This window comes from Anolis carolinensis, chromosome 2 (genome assembly GCF_035594765.1).
Source record: "Anolis carolinensis isolate JA03-04 chromosome 2, rAnoCar3.1.pri, whole genome shotgun sequence".
Lineage (NCBI taxonomy): Eukaryota > Metazoa > Chordata > Lepidosauria > Squamata > Dactyloidae > Anolis > Anolis carolinensis.
Window position 1 is genome coordinate 168,692,123 of NC_085842.1, and position 18,282 is coordinate 168,710,404.

The 18,282-nt window shown below is 41.6% G+C and overlaps 1 protein-coding gene across 3 annotated transcripts in view; it reads right to left on the bottom strand.

Annotated features, from left to right (window-relative positions):
* The window catches only part of olfm2 (olfactomedin 2), a 309,049-nt gene that overhangs the window by 115,025 nt on the left and 175,742 nt on the right, over nucleotides 1–18,282 (bottom strand). For all 3 annotated transcript variants that reach the window (XM_016994993.2, XM_008114446.3, XM_003223216.4), the window contains exon 2: nucleotides 3,567–3,716. In XM_016994993.2, coding sequence (XP_016850482.1) covers nucleotides 3,567–3,716 — 150 coding nt within the window. The remainder of the gene's footprint in view (nucleotides 1–3,566; nucleotides 3,717–18,282) is intronic.

Here is an 18,282-nt window from a genome sequence, read left to right on the forward strand (position 1 = left end):
GGATTAAGGAAAAGCCTATTAAACATCAAATTAGGTTATGATTTTACAAATTAAGCACCAAAACATCATGTTATACAACAAATTTGACAGAAAAAGTAGTTCAATATGCAGTAAGGTTATGTTGTAATTACTGTATTTATGAATTTAGCACCAAAACATCATGATATATTGATAATATTGACTACAAAAATGGCTTGGATAATCCAAAGGCTTGGATAAGCGAGGCTTAGATAAGTGAGACTCTACTGTATACATGTATACTGTATGTGTGTATGTATATGTATATATGTTTGTGTGTATGTATATATATTCCCCTATATACTTCAATTAGCACATTTAGCAAACTATCATCCCTAATATTTAAAAAACAAATAATTTCTCCCATGTCCTTCCCCATACCCAGTCATTCCACTTTCCTCCTATAAACTCTGATATACATGCTTTATTCCAGTGGCCTTCTTGATGCTTTGCCTAAATTGCTGATGCATTGATGTGTTCAGATCCATTCATTAAAACTGTCTGTATTACTCAAACTCAACTTTACAAGAAATGTGTATGTGTAATTGTGTGTGTGCGCGCGCATGCACATGTGTGTGCACACACATCTTAAAGGTTTGATCTATGTTAACCTCCATTCTTTCATTGGGTTTTCTTAGGCAAGGAAAACTTGTTTTGCCTTCCTCTGAAATATAGTCTGCAGTGCCAGGTATTTATTGATGGTCTCCAATCCAAGTACCTTAGCACAGGGCTGACCTTCCTTGGCTTGAGAGCTAGTGTCTTTAGGGTATATACTTGCAGAAAATACAAAACTAAATTGGCAAGAATTAACACACACACGTACACACACACATCATTTCTTCTCCTATATTCTTATACAAACAATAGTTGAATGGTTAACCTTCCCAGTCTTCCATCCAACTTGCATTCATTGGCAGTCTTCCATCCAAGAACTAACTGGGACTGACCTAGTTTCATTTCTATGATCAGACATGGTCTTGTGCCTTTAGGATAGTTAGATCTCAAAAACATTGAGGAAGAGAACCACATACATACACACACACAGAGAGACACTCATTGCCTGCAGCTTGGGACTGTGGGCCATCTTTGCCCTATTCTGACCATTTCTAAACAACATGCAAGCCTGACAGCTTCTTCCCTCTCTAATTCTCTTGTGTAGGGGCTTCTAGAAATTGCAACTGTAAATCAGAGCAGCCCTTATTTGGCTAATAAAAACTTTATTTGCACATGCGAAGTCAATAAGAAGTCGCCTTTTCTTTGTAATAAGATTTCAACGCAATTAATTGAGGTGGAGACGGGGGACCAGGGATTTACTGCTATTCCGTGAGGCTGCTTTCTTGTGGAGCAATAAAGGCCCCATTTGCATCTCATTAAGCCCAGGAAGGTGAGACAGAAGGAGCTTCCTCGTGTTTGCCAAGCATGCAAAGAGATAGAACCATCTCTGAGAAATAGAAACGGAGCATGGAAGCATCAAAGCCTTTGCTTCCAATTAAATTGAGCAGCAAGAAAGGGATGCCGGAAGAGGGAGGAAATGACTGAAGGTGTCTTTGAGAGGGATGGCATACCTTCCTCTTACTTCAATGTGTACTCTCCAGTTGAAGGCATCCCTTTTTCTGAGTTTCAAAGGATATTTTAAAGAATAATTATTTAGTTATAATTCCAGACATCCTCCCCCAAACCATAGTTAGCTAAACCTTTCACCAACCCATATTTTGAAGTCTATAATTTCCTTTAGCAGGTGGGTGTTTACAATACACTCCACATTTTGTAGAACGGCTTTTAGCTCGGATCTGGGATACATTGGCATCTGTTGTGGTGCATTATTGGACTGAATGTCAACTTTCCTGTGACTTTTTAATGCTCTATATACACTTAAATGGGCACTGTAACATGCATTGGCAGCATGCATTTTGTGGCCACCATGATTTGGAGTAGTCTTGAAAGTGCATTATAGTGTCAATGCAGATGGGGCCATAGGTAAAAGGTTTTCCCCTGACGTTAAGTCCAGTCATGTCTGACTCTGGGGGTTGGTGCTCATCTCCATTTCTAAGCCGAAGAGCCGGCGTTGTCCATAGACACCTCCAAGGTCATGTGGCCGGCATGACTGCATGAAGCGCCATTACCTTCCCGCCGGAGCGGTACCTATTGATCTACTCACATTGGCATGTTTTCGAACTGCTAGGTTGGCAGGAGCCATACATGTGTTTAATCTTTACAGGTTGTCAGCCTTCCCGAGGAGGCCTCCTGCCCCCACTCCAAAGAAATAAAAAATGAACCTATACATTAAATAAAATTACATACATGTGTATAGGAAAAGTGTGGGGGAAAAGTAAAAAAAACAAATATATTTATATAGATAATATATATAAATACTTGATATTGAAATTTCAAAATGTCTCCTGCAATGGTTTCCAGAAGACTTTAGAAATATACTCTACAGTATTTTTCTATTGAAAAAAAATCATTTTAAGAAAGAACAGTATTACCGAAACAAATCCCATTGCATTGTTCATATAGCTCAGAGGAGGAGACCATTATTTTTGGGGGGAAAAAACCCTCAGAAGATAAGACAGAGAATTGCATGTCAGTGGCCAGCCACAAGCCTTGTACAACATTTAACTTAAAGGCAGCACTTCCGTAATTCACAGACTATACACATCCTTCATATTTACTCTTGAACTGGCACTTTCCCGAGGAATTAAGCTCTTGGCCTTGGGTGTATAAAGAATTGCCTTCTAGCAAAACATGTTAGTTGTGAGAAATGGGGGGAGGTTGCATGTAGTAGTTTAGACATATCACGAGAAAACAAAAAGCTCAAGAACATGAAAAACCATAAGAAACTGTGCAAGGATTGTCATAATCCCAGCCAGCATGGAGAACACTTTTGAGATTCATCACACACAATGAAACATGCTAGAATTAGTATCCCTACCTCTGAGTTTTTTTTATTGTGTCAGAAACAAATTGAGAACATACTGCAAGTCGCTTCTGGTGTGAAAGAATCAGCCGTCTACAGAGACATTGCCCAGGGGATGCCTGGATGTGTTACCATCCTGTGGGAGGCTTCTCTCATGTCCCTACATGGAAGCTGGGGCTGACAGACAGAAGCTCACTCTGTCTTGCGGATTCCAACTGCTGACCTTCAGATCTTCAAGTCAGCAGTTCAGCCGACACAAGGGTTTAACCCTTTGCACCACTGTGGCTCCTACCTCTGAGATATGAGCACACAGTGAACCAAAAAGGAAAGGTAAATGAAAAACTATCAATCTTTCTTTGAATTTTGGGGCAAATAACTGTGCAACCTCTATTAACAGATCCGGCCATTTCTAACCATCTCTGGACAGCATGTGACAAACATGGGGATCCGATTGTATCTTGAGTTAGCATACCCACCAACATTTCACAGATGAAAGCCAGGACAGGTGTAGCCAAACACCATCAATGAGGAAGAACACACAATCGGGACTGTTCTTGCCAAACTGGGACAGTAGGAAGGTATACAATCAGTGTGAGTGTAACTCACAGCAGATAAGAAACACTCCACTTACTTTTTCCATCAGTTGCCGTAGTTGCCGACTGCGCAAGTCTCTTGAACAGCTGCCCTGCACAGGAATGACAGCAGTGCACAGACATTTGCCATCGGGGGCCTGAGCCGAGGTGTAGACCTGCCAGCCTTCATCGGGGCTCTGGAAGAGAGTCTGCAAAGGAAAGGAAGCACACACTGCTCAGTTTTTTAAAAAGAGGGTTCAAAATCTCAGGCTCATCTCCAATCTCTGGGTGTGAAAACCACAGTGAATGTTATTGTACTTATCATTGATTTAAGGTAGGTAAAGGTTTTCCCCTGACGTTAAGTTCAGTCATGTCTGACTCTGGGGGTTGGTGCTCATCTCCATTTCTAAGCTGAAGAGCCGGCGTTGTCCGTAGACACCTCCAAGGTCATGTGGCCGGCATGACTGCACGGAGCGCCGTTACCTTCCTGCCAGAGCGGTACCTATTGATCTACTCACATTGGCATGTTTTCAAACTGCTAGGTTGGCAGAAGCTGGAGCTAATAGCGGACGTTCACTCCGCTCCCAGGATTTGAACCTGGGACCTTTCAGTCTTCAAGTTCAGCAGCTCAGTGCTTTAACAGACTTCACCACCGGGGCTCCTTCATTGGTTTAACAATATATAATAAGGAGTAAGTTCATTTCAAACTGGTAAGAAAAGTCTAAATCCAGCTACAAGCAGCCTTCTACATTATCTGGGGTTAGAGACATCAGCAAAAGTGGAAAAACTGCAAATATAACATTTGTTTTACCCGAGAGAACACTTTTCTAGCAATCTCTAGGTTCTTCAGCAAAACTCTTATCATCAACCTCGGATGGAAATTGACTATAGAAACACACCGGAGGACTTAAATATGGCTAGAGAAGTCTTCCCTCTAGAAATCTCAAGGTCCTCCAATGTGGTGGAAGCTGACCACAAAACTATGGTAAAGCACTTAGAGATCCTTAAAAGATAACTCAGTATCTTTCGGACATTGTCTCTATCGGACCATGCCATTTCACTGGCAGGGAAGGCACTGGATTTGGGGCTGCTCCAAACCAGTTTTATCCAGAACAAAGTTGCCTAATATAGATGGAGCCTTAAACTACCATCTGTATTGTATTTTCACACAAGCTTAAAATGTTTTGTCACAGTTTTAGTTGAGAGGCTTCTTTGGGGATTCTAAAACATTACATTGAAAGCCTCCTTACCAAACAAAATTGTATTTTGGACTGAGGACCTTATCAGATGCAAGATTGTTACCCGACTTCTCACTGAAGAAAGCAGGGAAAGACAAGTCTGAAGGAGGAAATGACATGAGAAGACAGAGGATGTGGCACAGGCTGGAGAGCAAGCCAGCTGCAACCAGCTGCAATGAATCACTCTGACCAGGAGGTCATGAGTTCGAGGCCCGCTCGGAGCCTATGTTTGTCTTGTCTTTGTTCTATGTTAAAAGGCATTGAATGTTTGCCTATATGTGTAATGTGATCCGCCCTGAGTCCCCTTCGGGGTGAGAAGGGCGGAATATAAACGCTGTAAATAAAATAAATAAATAACCCTGACGGGAGGGAAAAGAGCAAGATGGTTCCCTGCCTTGTACTCCGCTGTCCCCGACTTTATTCCTGCCTGTCTGATAAGATCCTAAAATATGCATACTCCCCCTCCCCGTCATCTTAGGATGGGTTGTCGTTTTATAATGAATTGTTGCTAGATATTTTTTTCCATATATTTATTTAGTGGGTAGGGGAAATTAGCTTGATTTTCCTCTTGCAAAAAGGAAGCTACTCAAATTGGCTTAGATGGTTTCAAAATGAATGAATCATTAACTAATCATTAAAACACACTGAGAAGCTAAAAGCAGCTACAAACACCTGCCCTTCCCCTCTCCCCAACTACCTGTTGATAAATAAAATTAAGGGAGCGGAGAATCAATGGCTTGTTTAAAGAGATTTGTCTTCAGCTGCTGATAGAATACTAAGGATGCATACATTTGCATTAAATTGATGACCTATTAAAAGGCCTGTGCTTTTAATAGCTAGACATGGGCTATTTTGGGCCCTTCCAGACAGGGCCCAAAATGCGGGTTTGGTCAAATTTTTACCTAAAGTGTCCACATGATGCCTCAGGTAAAAGAGAATAAATTTGAGACAAAGCAGGAAAACCCTGTTTTGTCCTGAATTAATTTGATACCCCATTAGCCCTGGGTCTTCCTGAAAGGCCTGTGTCTCGTGACTACTCAGGGGTCTGCCCCATAGCCTATCTTGACTCTTTGGGCTTTAAAGGGGGGGGGGGGGGGTTGGTCTGATTCCATTTCAAAACTTTTTGGGATGGCGTAGGGACAATCAATGGCCAAGCCCAGATTTTGGGGGAGGTGTGGGAACTTAAACCCTCTTTGAAGTGAGTTTCTTTAACCATTTTGGTACTATTACATTATCTAGGTGGAGGCCACTAGGGGGAATTAGAGAGAAAAAGATAATCCATTTTAGTGGGGATGAGGGTGAGTCGAAGAAGGAAAACCATTTCCCCTGTTTTCCTATTATTCCCCCCACCCAGGTCCCCATCGCAGAAACAACCCTCCTTTATGATATGGGAAGGGAGGAGGATGAATAACCAACAAAAAATAAAATGAACTATCTCTCTCTCTCTAGCGCCCCCTTGTGGCCTCCACCCAGATAATGGAACAGTACCAGAATTTGCTTTTAGAACTTCATGCAGTAACGTCCTTAGGAATATAATTTCTTACTCTTGCTCCTTCTCCACCCATCCTCTATATCAGTGGTTCCCAAACTTATTTGGCCTACCACCCCCTTTCCAGAAAAATTACTCAGCACCCCCTGGAAAGGGGTGTGTGGCTTAGAGGGGTGGGCGTGGCTCCTGCTTAAGAGGGCGGGGCTGAGCATCTCCCCAGTCCAAGATGCAGGGCTGGGAGGGGGAGGTGGGTGGGGCCACAAATGGGAGGCCAGGACTGGGATGGGCGGAGTTATGAGCTCTGAGGCAGGGCTGAGCTTCTATCCCTGTCCTGGGTGACTGCCAGGACAAAGGGGGTGGGGCTAGATGAGGGGGTGGGGCCTCTTCCCAAGTGCTGACAGGGCTGGATCTCTATACCCCGCCCCCATGTTCTAACCAGCACCTCAGGGGAGGTATACAGAAGCCCCGCCCCCGCCCCAGCCCTACCCTTTAGTCCTAAAAGGCCTCTCAGGATAGGTACAGAGGCTCAACCCTGTCTCGTGCTCTTGGGAAGAGGCCCCGCCCCCACCCCTAGCCCCTCCCTTTAGTCCTAAAAGGCCTCTCAGGAGAGGTATAGAGGCTCAGCCCTGTCTCGGGCTCTTGGAAGGAGGCCCCACCCCCTTCCCTAGCTCCACCCTCTGTGTCCCAACAAGAGCCTCAGGAGAGGTATAGAATTCTCAGCCCTGTCTCGGGCTTTTCGGAAGAAGCCACGCCCACTCATCTAGCTCCACCCCCTGTGTGTCCTAACAGGCGCCTCAGGTGCTCAGCCCTGTTTCCGGCACTTGGGAAGAGGCCTGGCCTCGCCCCCGTGTCCTAATAGGTGCCATCACCGCCCCCCTGAATTGCTGCAGTGCCCACCAGGGTGCGGTAGTGCCCACTTTGGGAATCACTGCTCTATATCATTCTAGAAATGGGAAACTAAAGAAATGAAGGATGTCAGGTTCCACCAGCAAAACAGTCTGCTGTACGATATGCCATTTTTTTTTCTTTATTCACTTTTCCCAGCTTCACACTCACCCACGTCCATGTCACAACACATGGTATCTCTGTAAATTTTTGTTGGCAGAATGAAGATTTAGACAAATTACATACTGTTGGCATCACACACGCCCACTCCCCTTATGCAACTGTTGGATGTGGGGAAGTCTGGGAAGCATTTAGAAACATAGACACACACAAATGGTAGTTATATTAATATGTGTCTATTAAGCAGAAATATATACTGATTATAAGGGGTGGGAATTTTTTCACAAAGTATTTAAAATTCTGTTTGTTTTCATGATTAAAGGCCTCATTCATGTCATTATTCATTCACTGAAAGCCGGCTTGTGTTATTATTCATTCATTTTATTCCATTCATCTTCAGTTTCATATTTTCCCTTTCTTTTTTTTTCTTTTTTTTGCTGCTGCTGGCAATGGAAGCAAAGCTCATTTCAAGGAGTCCCTCCTTGTAGTTGCCCTCTTATTTTTGCAGAGCGCTTTAGTCATAATTTGGTGTGTGTGACTGTAGAAAAAGAGAGCAAGAGAGAGAATGCCAGTGGATGCCACCTTTATTTTTCAAAAGGCTTTGGGATGACATAATATGTGTTTAAGGGGCTTTGGTGAAGCTAAATGGCAGCAACTAGGGGACAGCTGCTTAGCCCAGCTTTCCTGGTGTTGTGGAAAGGCACAGATCACTCATATTAAGAACAAATTTGTGGAGGATTGTTGTGACTAGTATATGAAAATGCAACACATTCCAATCCATTTGCTATAGATGGTATTAGTACTTTTGGAAATGAAATCAAACTGACTCAGTCCACATTCTGCCAGTTTTTAATGGGGTTTATGTATGTACTTTTCATTGTTCTTGTCATGGTTTTAAATGCTTATACCATATATTGTTTTGAAATACTGATGTTTTAATACGACCACTTCCTCAATTTAAAAAAATACTTTATATTCCTCCTCTATAAAAATATTTTATTGAGAAATTTTAATATCACATTTTATACTTTCATTAGAAGAAACAATAGACTGTGTGTGTATGTGTGTGTATACACACACACCTCACCAAACACAAAACACAAAGACAATCAATGGTACACCATTCTTATCCCCACCACCTATTAAAATTGACTTCCACTATTTTCTGACTGCAGTATGCCAACATACACAATATTCTTCAACCCTAAACTAGATCTGTTATATTTACTATCTTTCTTCATACTAAACAAAATATTATGTTTTCTATATATCAAAGCCAATAGTTACAATGTCTCCTTTCCCCTTCATTACGTTGTATAACTTGTATTGTGATGTGGTGTGGCACCAGAGCCGTAATGGTATATGAGAGAATAAATATCTTACAAAACTACAAATCCCAGGAGTCCATACCATCAAGCAATGCCAAGTAAAGCAGTGTACAACTTATAATTCTGTAATATGGATACACTCTGAATCTGAATACTACAACTGAACTAATATACAGAACTCCTTCCACTAACATTTATGTTATTGTCACTTAAAACCTCATCAGATGGAAAGAGGCAGGTGGAAAGAGGAGGGAACTGTCTGCCATCATTCTCTACCATCTTTCCTTAAATCCTGGGATGGTCTTCCATTCCCGTCCTTTCCCCGCTTCCTCTTCCTCTTTTTCAATGAGGAATCAGGTAACATCTGATTCCTCCAAAGCCACTCTGGGCTTTGTTTCTCCATACTACTGAAACAGAAACACAAAGTCCCACCAGAAGTTGTCCTGCATCATGGGATGTGGGATTCTGTTCCAGCAACATGGAGAAACGAGAAGACTGTCTGACAGCCCAAACTAGTACAAGAGCTGTGTGATATTCTTCCTTTGATTGTGTTCTACTTTTACTACATTTTATGCCACCTTGAACACCAAGCTGGGACAATGGTGGGATAGTAATGAATAAACAAATAAAGAAAGAATACCATTTGCAGGGCACATTAAACATAACCAAAAAGTAAAGTAAAGAATGCAATTGCACTGTACAAAAAGTAAAACATAGCATAGCCATCTTTAAGTTACAACTACAGCATAGAGTAGTTTTTTGTCACCTGTTGTGAAAATGAACTAATTCTGTGTAACTAGGGTCCCTTCCACACAGCTGTATAAAATCCACATTATCTGCTTTGAACTGGATTATATGGCAGTGTAGACTCAGATAATCCAGCTCAAAGCAGATAATGTGGATTATCTGCCTTGATATTCTGGATTACATGGCTGTGTGGAAGGGCCTTGTCTGTTTTCAACATGAGCCAGCATGGTGTAGTGGTTTGAATGTTGCACAAGTACACCAGGAGAGGGTTGTTGTATGTTTTCCGGGCTGTATGGCCATGTTCCAGAAGTATTCTCTCCTGACATTTTGCCCACATCTATGGCAGGCATCCTCAGAGGTTGTGAGGTATGGAGAAACTAAGCAACGACTCTAACGACTCTGAACAAAGGATGCCCCCAGGCAGGAAGAAGCCAGGAGATGAAGCTATTCAATGCTAATTTGGTGATTAACTACAACATTTACACTGGCCTCCAACTAACGAGTTCTTCTCTCACCCAGATATATATAAACCTTCCTTGCTTAGTTTCCCCATACCTCACAACCTCTGAGGATGCCTGCCATAAATGTGGGCAAAACATCAGGAGAGAATACTGGAACATGGCCATACAGCCCAGAAAACATACAACAACCCTGTGATCCTGGCCATGAAAGCCTTTGACAACACATTACACTGGGAGACCTGCTCAGCCATTTAAACTCACTGGAAGACCTCTGGCATGTCACACTCTCTCAGCCTTAGAAGAAGACAAGCCTGTTCTGAACCAATCTTTCCCAGACAACTCTACCACAGTTTTGCCCTAAGGTCTCTATAAGTCAGAAACAACCTGCATGCATACAACAAACCCTCCCATACAAACCTGTCCATTTTTGAGCTCTTCCATAGAGGCCTTGCTGTCTATCTTACCAGGTGTCTATCTTACCTTCTCAGCTATAGTCCCCCCACCTTTGAAGTTGACTGAATCGCATTGGTGGTTGTTTGTTATTATTACTATTGATATTATTATTGTTGTTTAAATCTTTGTTTTAACTTGTTTTATCATCTTCTTGTGTTTTAAACTGTGTGTATTGTTAATGTATTTGTGCTGTTACTTTTGTAACATTGTGAGCCGCCCCGAGTCCCCACGGGGAGATGGTGGCGGGGTATAAATAAAGTATTATTATTATTATTATTATTATTATTATTATTATTATTATTATTAAGGAAGGCAAAGGCAAACCCACTCTGAGAAAATCTTGCCAAGGAAACCCTTTAGGGTCACCATAAGTCACAAATGACTTGAAGGCATGCAACGACAACATGTTTTTTTCAATTCTATAAGAAGAAAACTTCCTGCTCCCCCTTGATAAATACCCAACAAAGCTGTAGCCTTGGTTTCCCTTCTTGGTCTTACTTGTATGCGACTAAATGATGGGAATGTAAAACTGAATGCTGGGAACGGACATGGATTGGTTGTAATCACATATACTGTACTAGGAGCTGTGAATACTGCCAAATAAAAGTGTTTGACAAAGAAAAAGAGAAAGCCCTTGAGCATGGTGCAGTTTGATGATCACTCCAACTCCCTCTCTCTGCTGGAGTGCTTGAGGGGTGTGGAATGCCCTGGGGTTCTAGGCCACGAGAGCACAGTTTGTCACAACATTTTCATACCAAGGCAGCACCTCGCAGGACCTCTTTTTTTCTTTCTTCTGGGATGAGCAAGTGCTCGGAGGGCTGCCTCTCCTTTCCTAATCTGCACCAGCAGAGCACCACAGTTCTTAAAAATCACTTGACTTCTTGGTTAACTAAAAACAGAGCGGCGAAAGGCTATTTTTAGTTCTTGCTTGCCTCGGGACATGCCAAATACACGTAATGAGTTGTGGCGTGACCTATTCTGTCCTCTCCTGTTATGTCGTAATGCTTCATCACCCATTTTGGCTGTCTTCTCCACACCCCTCCATTTTGGTTTCTTTAAAAAGGCATCTGCTAAGGAATCGAAGGGGACAGGGCAGAAGAGAGAAAGGGAGAAAGTCCACCAGACCAAACTCTGTTTCCATATAGAGAAGGAAGGGCTCTGTAGTTCCATCAGTTCATGCATAAACCGAGAAAGCCTCTTGGGAAGCTGAGCAGAAGGAGAAGGCCTTCAAGGGAGGGGCAGGGGGCACGGAGTATGGATGGAGAATGCAAAGTAGGTCAGACCCTTGTTAGCCAGCTGAATGTTTTCTCCTTCTGGATGTAGTACTACAGCCTGCTTACAATTGCATCACATAGTAGTGCTGCTCATCAGCCACAATGCCACGGAAATGTACCATCATCCAATTTAACTACTCACTGGATCCAACTTGATTTGAGTTATCCCAAATTCCAGAAGGAAGGCATTTCTGCTAGTGGGATTGAATCTACACTGCCATATAATGCAGGTCCAGAATTAGTTTAATGCAATTAATCGGCATTCTGAAACTGCATTATATGATAGTGAAAATCTAGCCTGGTTCAACACTTAGCAGTGCAAGCATAGAATGAGGTCCTATATACATATGTATGTATGTATGTATGTATGTATCTTGCTACTGTTCTTTTAAGGAGCCCTGGTGGCGAAGTGTGTTAAAGCACTGAGCTGCTGAACTTGCAGACTGAAAGGTCCCAGGTTCAAATCCCAGGAGCGGAGTGAGCGCCCGCTGTTGCTCCAGCTTCTGCCAACCTAGCAGTTCGAAAACATGCCAATGTGATTAGATCAATAGGTACCGCTCCGGCGGGAAGATAACGGCACTCCATGCAGTCATGCCAGCCAAATGACCTTGGAGGTGTCTACGGGCAACACCGGCTCTTCGGATTAGAAATTGAGATGAGCACCAACCCCCAGAGTCAGACATGACTGGACTTAACGTCAGGGGAAACCTTTACCTTTACTATGTATGTATCTTGCTACTGTTCTTTTAAATAGATGTTTTTTCAGTCAAGGATGTAGAAATTGCGTCCCAAAATACATGAGGTCCAATGGGAAAACTGAACACAGGAAAGTTCAGAAAGGAGATGCAAAGGACTTTCTATGCATCTCACTCTGTTTTGGAAATACAGTAGAGGCTCGCTTATCCAACATAAACGGGCCGGCAGAACGTTGGATAAGTGAAAATGTTGGATAATAAAGAGGGATTAAGGAAAAGCCTATTAAACATCAAATTACATTATGATTTTACAAATTAAGCACCAAAACATCTTGTTTTACAACAAACTGACAGAAAAAGCAGTTCAATACATAGTCATGTTATGTAGTAATTACTGTATTTATGAATTTAGCACCAAAACATCGCAATGTATTGAAAACATTGACTACAAAAACATTGACTACTAAAAAGGCAGACTGCGGTGGATAATACAGAATGTTGGATAAGCGAAGGTTGAATAAGCGAGACTCTACTGTACAAACAAAGCAAAATCCCATCCGCAACAGAATCACCTAATCATAGAATTGGAACGAACTACACAAACTACCAAATGCTAACAAATTTGGACCAGATATATCTGAACTGGATCTGGTTTACTTAGCTTCCATTATGAACACAGGAGTTTTTCTTCTTCATTTAAATGCACTACCAAAGACCTGACACCACAGCAAGATCAATATTGAGACTTCCAGTATTTGCCAGTACTGCCCATGTTGCCCCATTGAAGTTGCATTTTTAAATTTCATTCTCATGGGATTTAAGCAAGCCAGGCAGTCAGGTAAGCATGTATTTAGACTAGTTGTAACTGAATGCACCCCCCACCATGTAATCAATAAGGGAAACCTGCATCAGTTTAAATCCCATAGATTTCATTGAGAATGTCAGTTAAATAGCTTAATCTGGAGTTAAACCTCTGAATGACATATCTGGATCTTAGGCTACTTATTTTTTAGACCCTGGTTAGACCACAGCAACAAAGGAAGGGGTAGTAAAGGACTAGGGTTTTGAAAACATCTATATAAAAGCATAATACAAACTTTAATAAAGTAAAAATAAAAACACTTAAGCTCACTTTACCCAATTTTTGCCTTTATTTTCATTCCTTCTTTTTCTTGGCTTGGATATTAGATTATCAAAGTCATAATATTTTTCTAATATGCTTGTTGAAATGCCCATAAGGGCTGTTTTAATGACTGATGCCTTTGGAGCATGGATCTGTTTTACAAATATAGTGGTGTCGCATCATGGTGGGAGTTGTAGTTCCCCCATATCCAGAGAGCAGTTTGAACCCAAACAAAGATGGAGCTTGGCACGCATACCCAATATGGCCAACTTTGAAGACTGGTATGGTTTGGGGAGATTAACCTTGAATTTTAGGACTTTTAGTTCAGCTACATCCAGAGAGCACTATGAACCCAAACAACGATGGATCGGGACGAACCTGACATGCATACCCAACATATACATCTTTGCGGGGAACTGACTTTGAATTTAGGAAGTTATAGTTCACTCCTAAGGAGCCCCAGTGGCTAAATGTGTTAAAGCACTGAGCTGCTGATCTTGCAGACCAAAAGGTCTCAGGTTCAAATCCCGAGAGGGGCGGGAGCGGCCGCTGTTAGCTCCAGCTTCTGCCAACCTAGCAGTTCGAAAACATGCCAATGTGAGTAAATCAATAGGTACCGCTCCGGCGGGAAGGTATCGGCGCTCCATGCAGTCATGCCAGCCACATGACCTTGGAGGTGTCTATGGACAATGCCGGCTCTTCAGCTTAGAAATGGAGATGAGCACCAACCCCCAGAGTCAGACATGACTGGACTTAACGTCAGGGGAAACCTTTACCTTTTAGTTCACTCCCATCCAAAGAAAGCTGTGAACCCAAATGACTATGGATCTGAACCAAATTTGTCACACAGGCCAAACATGACCAACTTTGAATACAGGCAGAATTGGAACAATGATAGATGATGATGGGAGTTGTACTTTACCCATATTCTTATGCATTTTCTAATGGGTTATTTCTTAAAATCCAAATGCCAACAATGAATACTTTGCTTGTTTATTGTTATAAAAGATCTAACTTGGGCATTGCTGGGTACCTAAGCTAGTACAATTTAAAGAAAAATGCCATCATGGGGTGGAACAGGGAGCAGGGGAGCTTGTCTTTGCACATTTACAATTTTAGCAACTTCTCTGGGATAAGAATCCCACCAACCTGCTCCAGTCACAGATTTTACAGAGGAAAGAGAGGCAGTGTGAGGTCACTGAACTGTTATACATTCATTTCTCTCTCATACAGTTCTGCTCTTGTACTAAATTTAGCTGGGAACAGCAGATTTCTGCAGACCCGATTGCCTACCTAGGGACCACCACACTACTTCTCAATTTGTTTATTTTTGCTTCACTTCTGTCCATGACTTCTGGTCTTGATCTGAGTACTTCAGTGTATCTGCTATTGAGCTCTTAGACCAGTATTTCTCAACCTGGGGGTCAGGACCCTGGGGGGATCGGGGGGGGGGTGTCAGAGAGGTCACCAAAGACCATCAGAAAATGCATATTTGTGATAATCTCAAGAACCTCTTTGGCAGAGAAGGCTGCCTGGCCTCAGCAGATGGAGAATCCCCACATCAAAAGCCGTCCTCCTACTGTGATTGACTGGCATCTCAACTGGCCTCTCACTCAAGCTGAGGGCTGCTTCTGAGACTCCAAGTGAGAGGGGAGAGCAGGTGTGTTTGGTACATGGCAATGTGGTACACATGTGCAGGTGAGGGAGAGCTTATGAGGTGCCAGCAAGTCCCTTCAAGGCAAGAAGGAAAGCGCCCATACGACATGGGACTGAGAGTGGCCCAGCAGCATCAGGAGGAGGAGGAGCAGCAGCAGCAGAAGTGCCTTAGGTAACTTGTAACACTATTTATTAGAAAAAAGTCAGTCTTCCTTTTTGTTTTTCATTAGAAAATGCATAAGGATGTGAGTGAACTACAGCTCCCAAAATCATGGGTCAATCCTCAAATCCCACCAGTATTCAGTTGGCCATATTGGGTATTTGTGCCAAGTTTGGTCCAGATCCATCAGTTAGGTGCACATTGTTCTGTTGATGTGGGTGAACTATAACTCCCAACAACAGAAGTCAGTCCCCTAGGGCAAGTTTGCCTTTAATGATGTTTGAGAACGAGAAATAGACTTTAGGTCAATTTGGAGTTTATGTTTTATTGTTTGGCTGTTTTGGATAATTCCTAGGCATAAAAGTGTTCTCAGAAATGCCTCAGTTGCCCACTTCTGTCTTAGGAGCTCTACCAATACAACCTTATTATTATTGAAGCTGTTCCTGCTTGGAATGTGTGCCTTATTTTCTCCCTTTCCCCCTATTTCTGTGTTTTTCTTTACTGTGGGCTTCTACCAGCACACAAAATGTTTGCCTAAGCAGTGAGCATATATCACAGCATGATCTAAGAGGACTTGACATCAACTTACTGTCCATACATTAAAATTATATTTCATTTAAAAAACAATTTTAATAGTGGCTATCAGAAAAAGTTGAAGAAACCATCTCTTTCCAATTTGGCAAGGTCAATTGTTCAGGATAAATGATCATATAATTTCATGCATTTGTGTAATAATACTTTTTAAAACTCTAAAAATGTATTGCTGCTTTGATGGTTTGAAAGTCCAATTCTTGGCTTGGATTTGGATTATGTATTGGGTCGATTTGAGTCTGAATCATTCCAGATTGAATCGGGGCCCAATCTGTTTTGCAGAATCAGGCTCGGAACAAAATTGAAGAACCCTTTCGTATCCCTATTCCTCACCACTTTGTTCTGAGAGTATTTCTTTTAAGTTAATATCAGTACAAATTGCATACGCTTCAGGAATTAAGGAAAATAATGCGAGATTTTACATCCCGCTATTAAGTCAAATGAATGAAACCAGAAAACAGATGTCTTTTTCACATTAAAGAGAAGTTTTTTAAAAAATGACTTAATTGGAAGAACAAAAAAATCTAACCTCTGCTAAGCATGAGGTTATGCTAGTAAAGAAATTGGAGAACATATTTTGCTAAGTTTATCCATTAGAAAATGTCTGCAATAAACCACAAAAATGCCTATTCATATGGGGAAAGAATGATTTACTTATGAATATTTGGAACTACATCTGGAAGGAAATTCATGGATATGCAGCTGGCATTTCATTAAGAGAGAATTGCTTTAAAATGTGAACACAATGGTATTCCGTGCTTTTAAAGACAGCAAAAAGAAATCTATACTGATAATAAAGATCACGGTTGGAGATATAAGAAACGAAAAAGTGATTACTTCCATTAACACTGGAGTTTTCCACTGCAATTACATTTTGGATATTAATGATAAAAAGCAATTCAAAGACCCTTTCTGATTAATCTATTTTTAGATCCCAGAATACATTTATTAAAAGTCCTGAAAAGTATGGTATTAAAAGATAAAAGAAGTATTTTTTCATATGATGGGGACAAAATTAATTAATTACTGCAAATACCAGTTAAGTAATGAGAAACCCGAGTCAGACTGAATGATGTATAACACTCCCCAAGATCTTGTAAACCTTGAGTAAAATCTATTTGAGATAAGGAAATTTGGATGTTGAAAAGGAATAATTTTGAAAAGGAATAAAAACACTTTGATTATTGATGGACTTATGAAAAAAAACATTCTACAAGTAATATTTTCCCATTTTATGTTTCTTTTGTAATTACTTTTCCTTCAATTTTTTGCTTGTTTTCATTACTTTCTGGGTTTATATTTATTTTTGTTTCCTCCCTGTACCTTATTCTCTCTCTCCCCCCCCCCCCCCCACATTGATCTTTGGCTGCATATGTTTTTTTCCCCTTCTTTCCTTAATATTGTAATATTATAAATAATATTAATAGTTAATAACCACTCTTAAAGGGCATGCTATTTCTAATAATGGATTCTCTACGAATCTAAATGGCCTTCTGTTGGAGTTTGCATGCTTAATGTAATTTTAAAAGTGAAATTAAAAAGAAAACACCACCTAAGCATGGACAACATTTCCCTGCAATATCTCACTGGTCTCATTAAATCTCTTCATTTTCCCTCAAAGTTTGCAGCTATTTGTTGAGAACGGACAATCACCTTATGTTGGTTCTTAATGAAAAATCTAGGGCTGGGATAAAGAAAGGTGATGTTTCCTCAAACTGTGGCTAAATCTGGTTAGAACTCTATTGGCTTCCTATAGAATTCTCCATAATGTAGAATTCAACTGCCAAACTGTGGTTCTCAACCTGTGGGTCTCCAGGTGTTTTGGCCTACAACTCCCATAAATCCCAGCCAGTTTACCAGCTGTTAGGATTTCTGAGAGTTGAAGGCCAAAACATCTGGAGACCCACAGGTTGAGAACCACTGGTCAAGAACAATGCTGTGTCTAGTTCTGGGTACCACAATTCAAGAAGGATATTGACAAGATGGAGCAAGTCCAGAGAAGGGCAAACAAAATGGTCAAAGGTCTTGGAACCAAACCTTAGGCTTCAGGAGCTCGGTATGTTTCACTTGGAGGAGAGAAGTTTAAGAGAGGACAGCTCGAATCCTGGGAGCAGTATGAGCAGTTCGAATCTAGGGAGCAGGGTGAGGTCCTGTCTGTCAGCTCTAGCTCCCCATGTGGCAACACAAGAAAACCTCCCACAGGATGGCAAAACATCAAACATCTGGGCATCCTCTGGGCAATGTCCTTGCAGACAACCAATTCTCTCACACCAAAAACAACTTGCTGTTTCTCAAGTCACTCCTGATATGGAAAAAAAAACCTTGGAGGAAACAAGCTTGTTTTCTGTGGCTCTAGGGCAGACATGCACAACCTCTGGCCCTACAGGTATTTAGGACTCCAGCTCCCAGTGGCCCTAGCCAGATTGTCCAATGGTCAGGAATTCTGGGAGCTGAAGTCAAAACACATGGAGGACCACAGGTTGTGCAGGCCCACTCTAGAGACTAGAGGTAGATCTACCCTGTAGAATTAGCGCAGTTTGAAAATGTTTTAACTC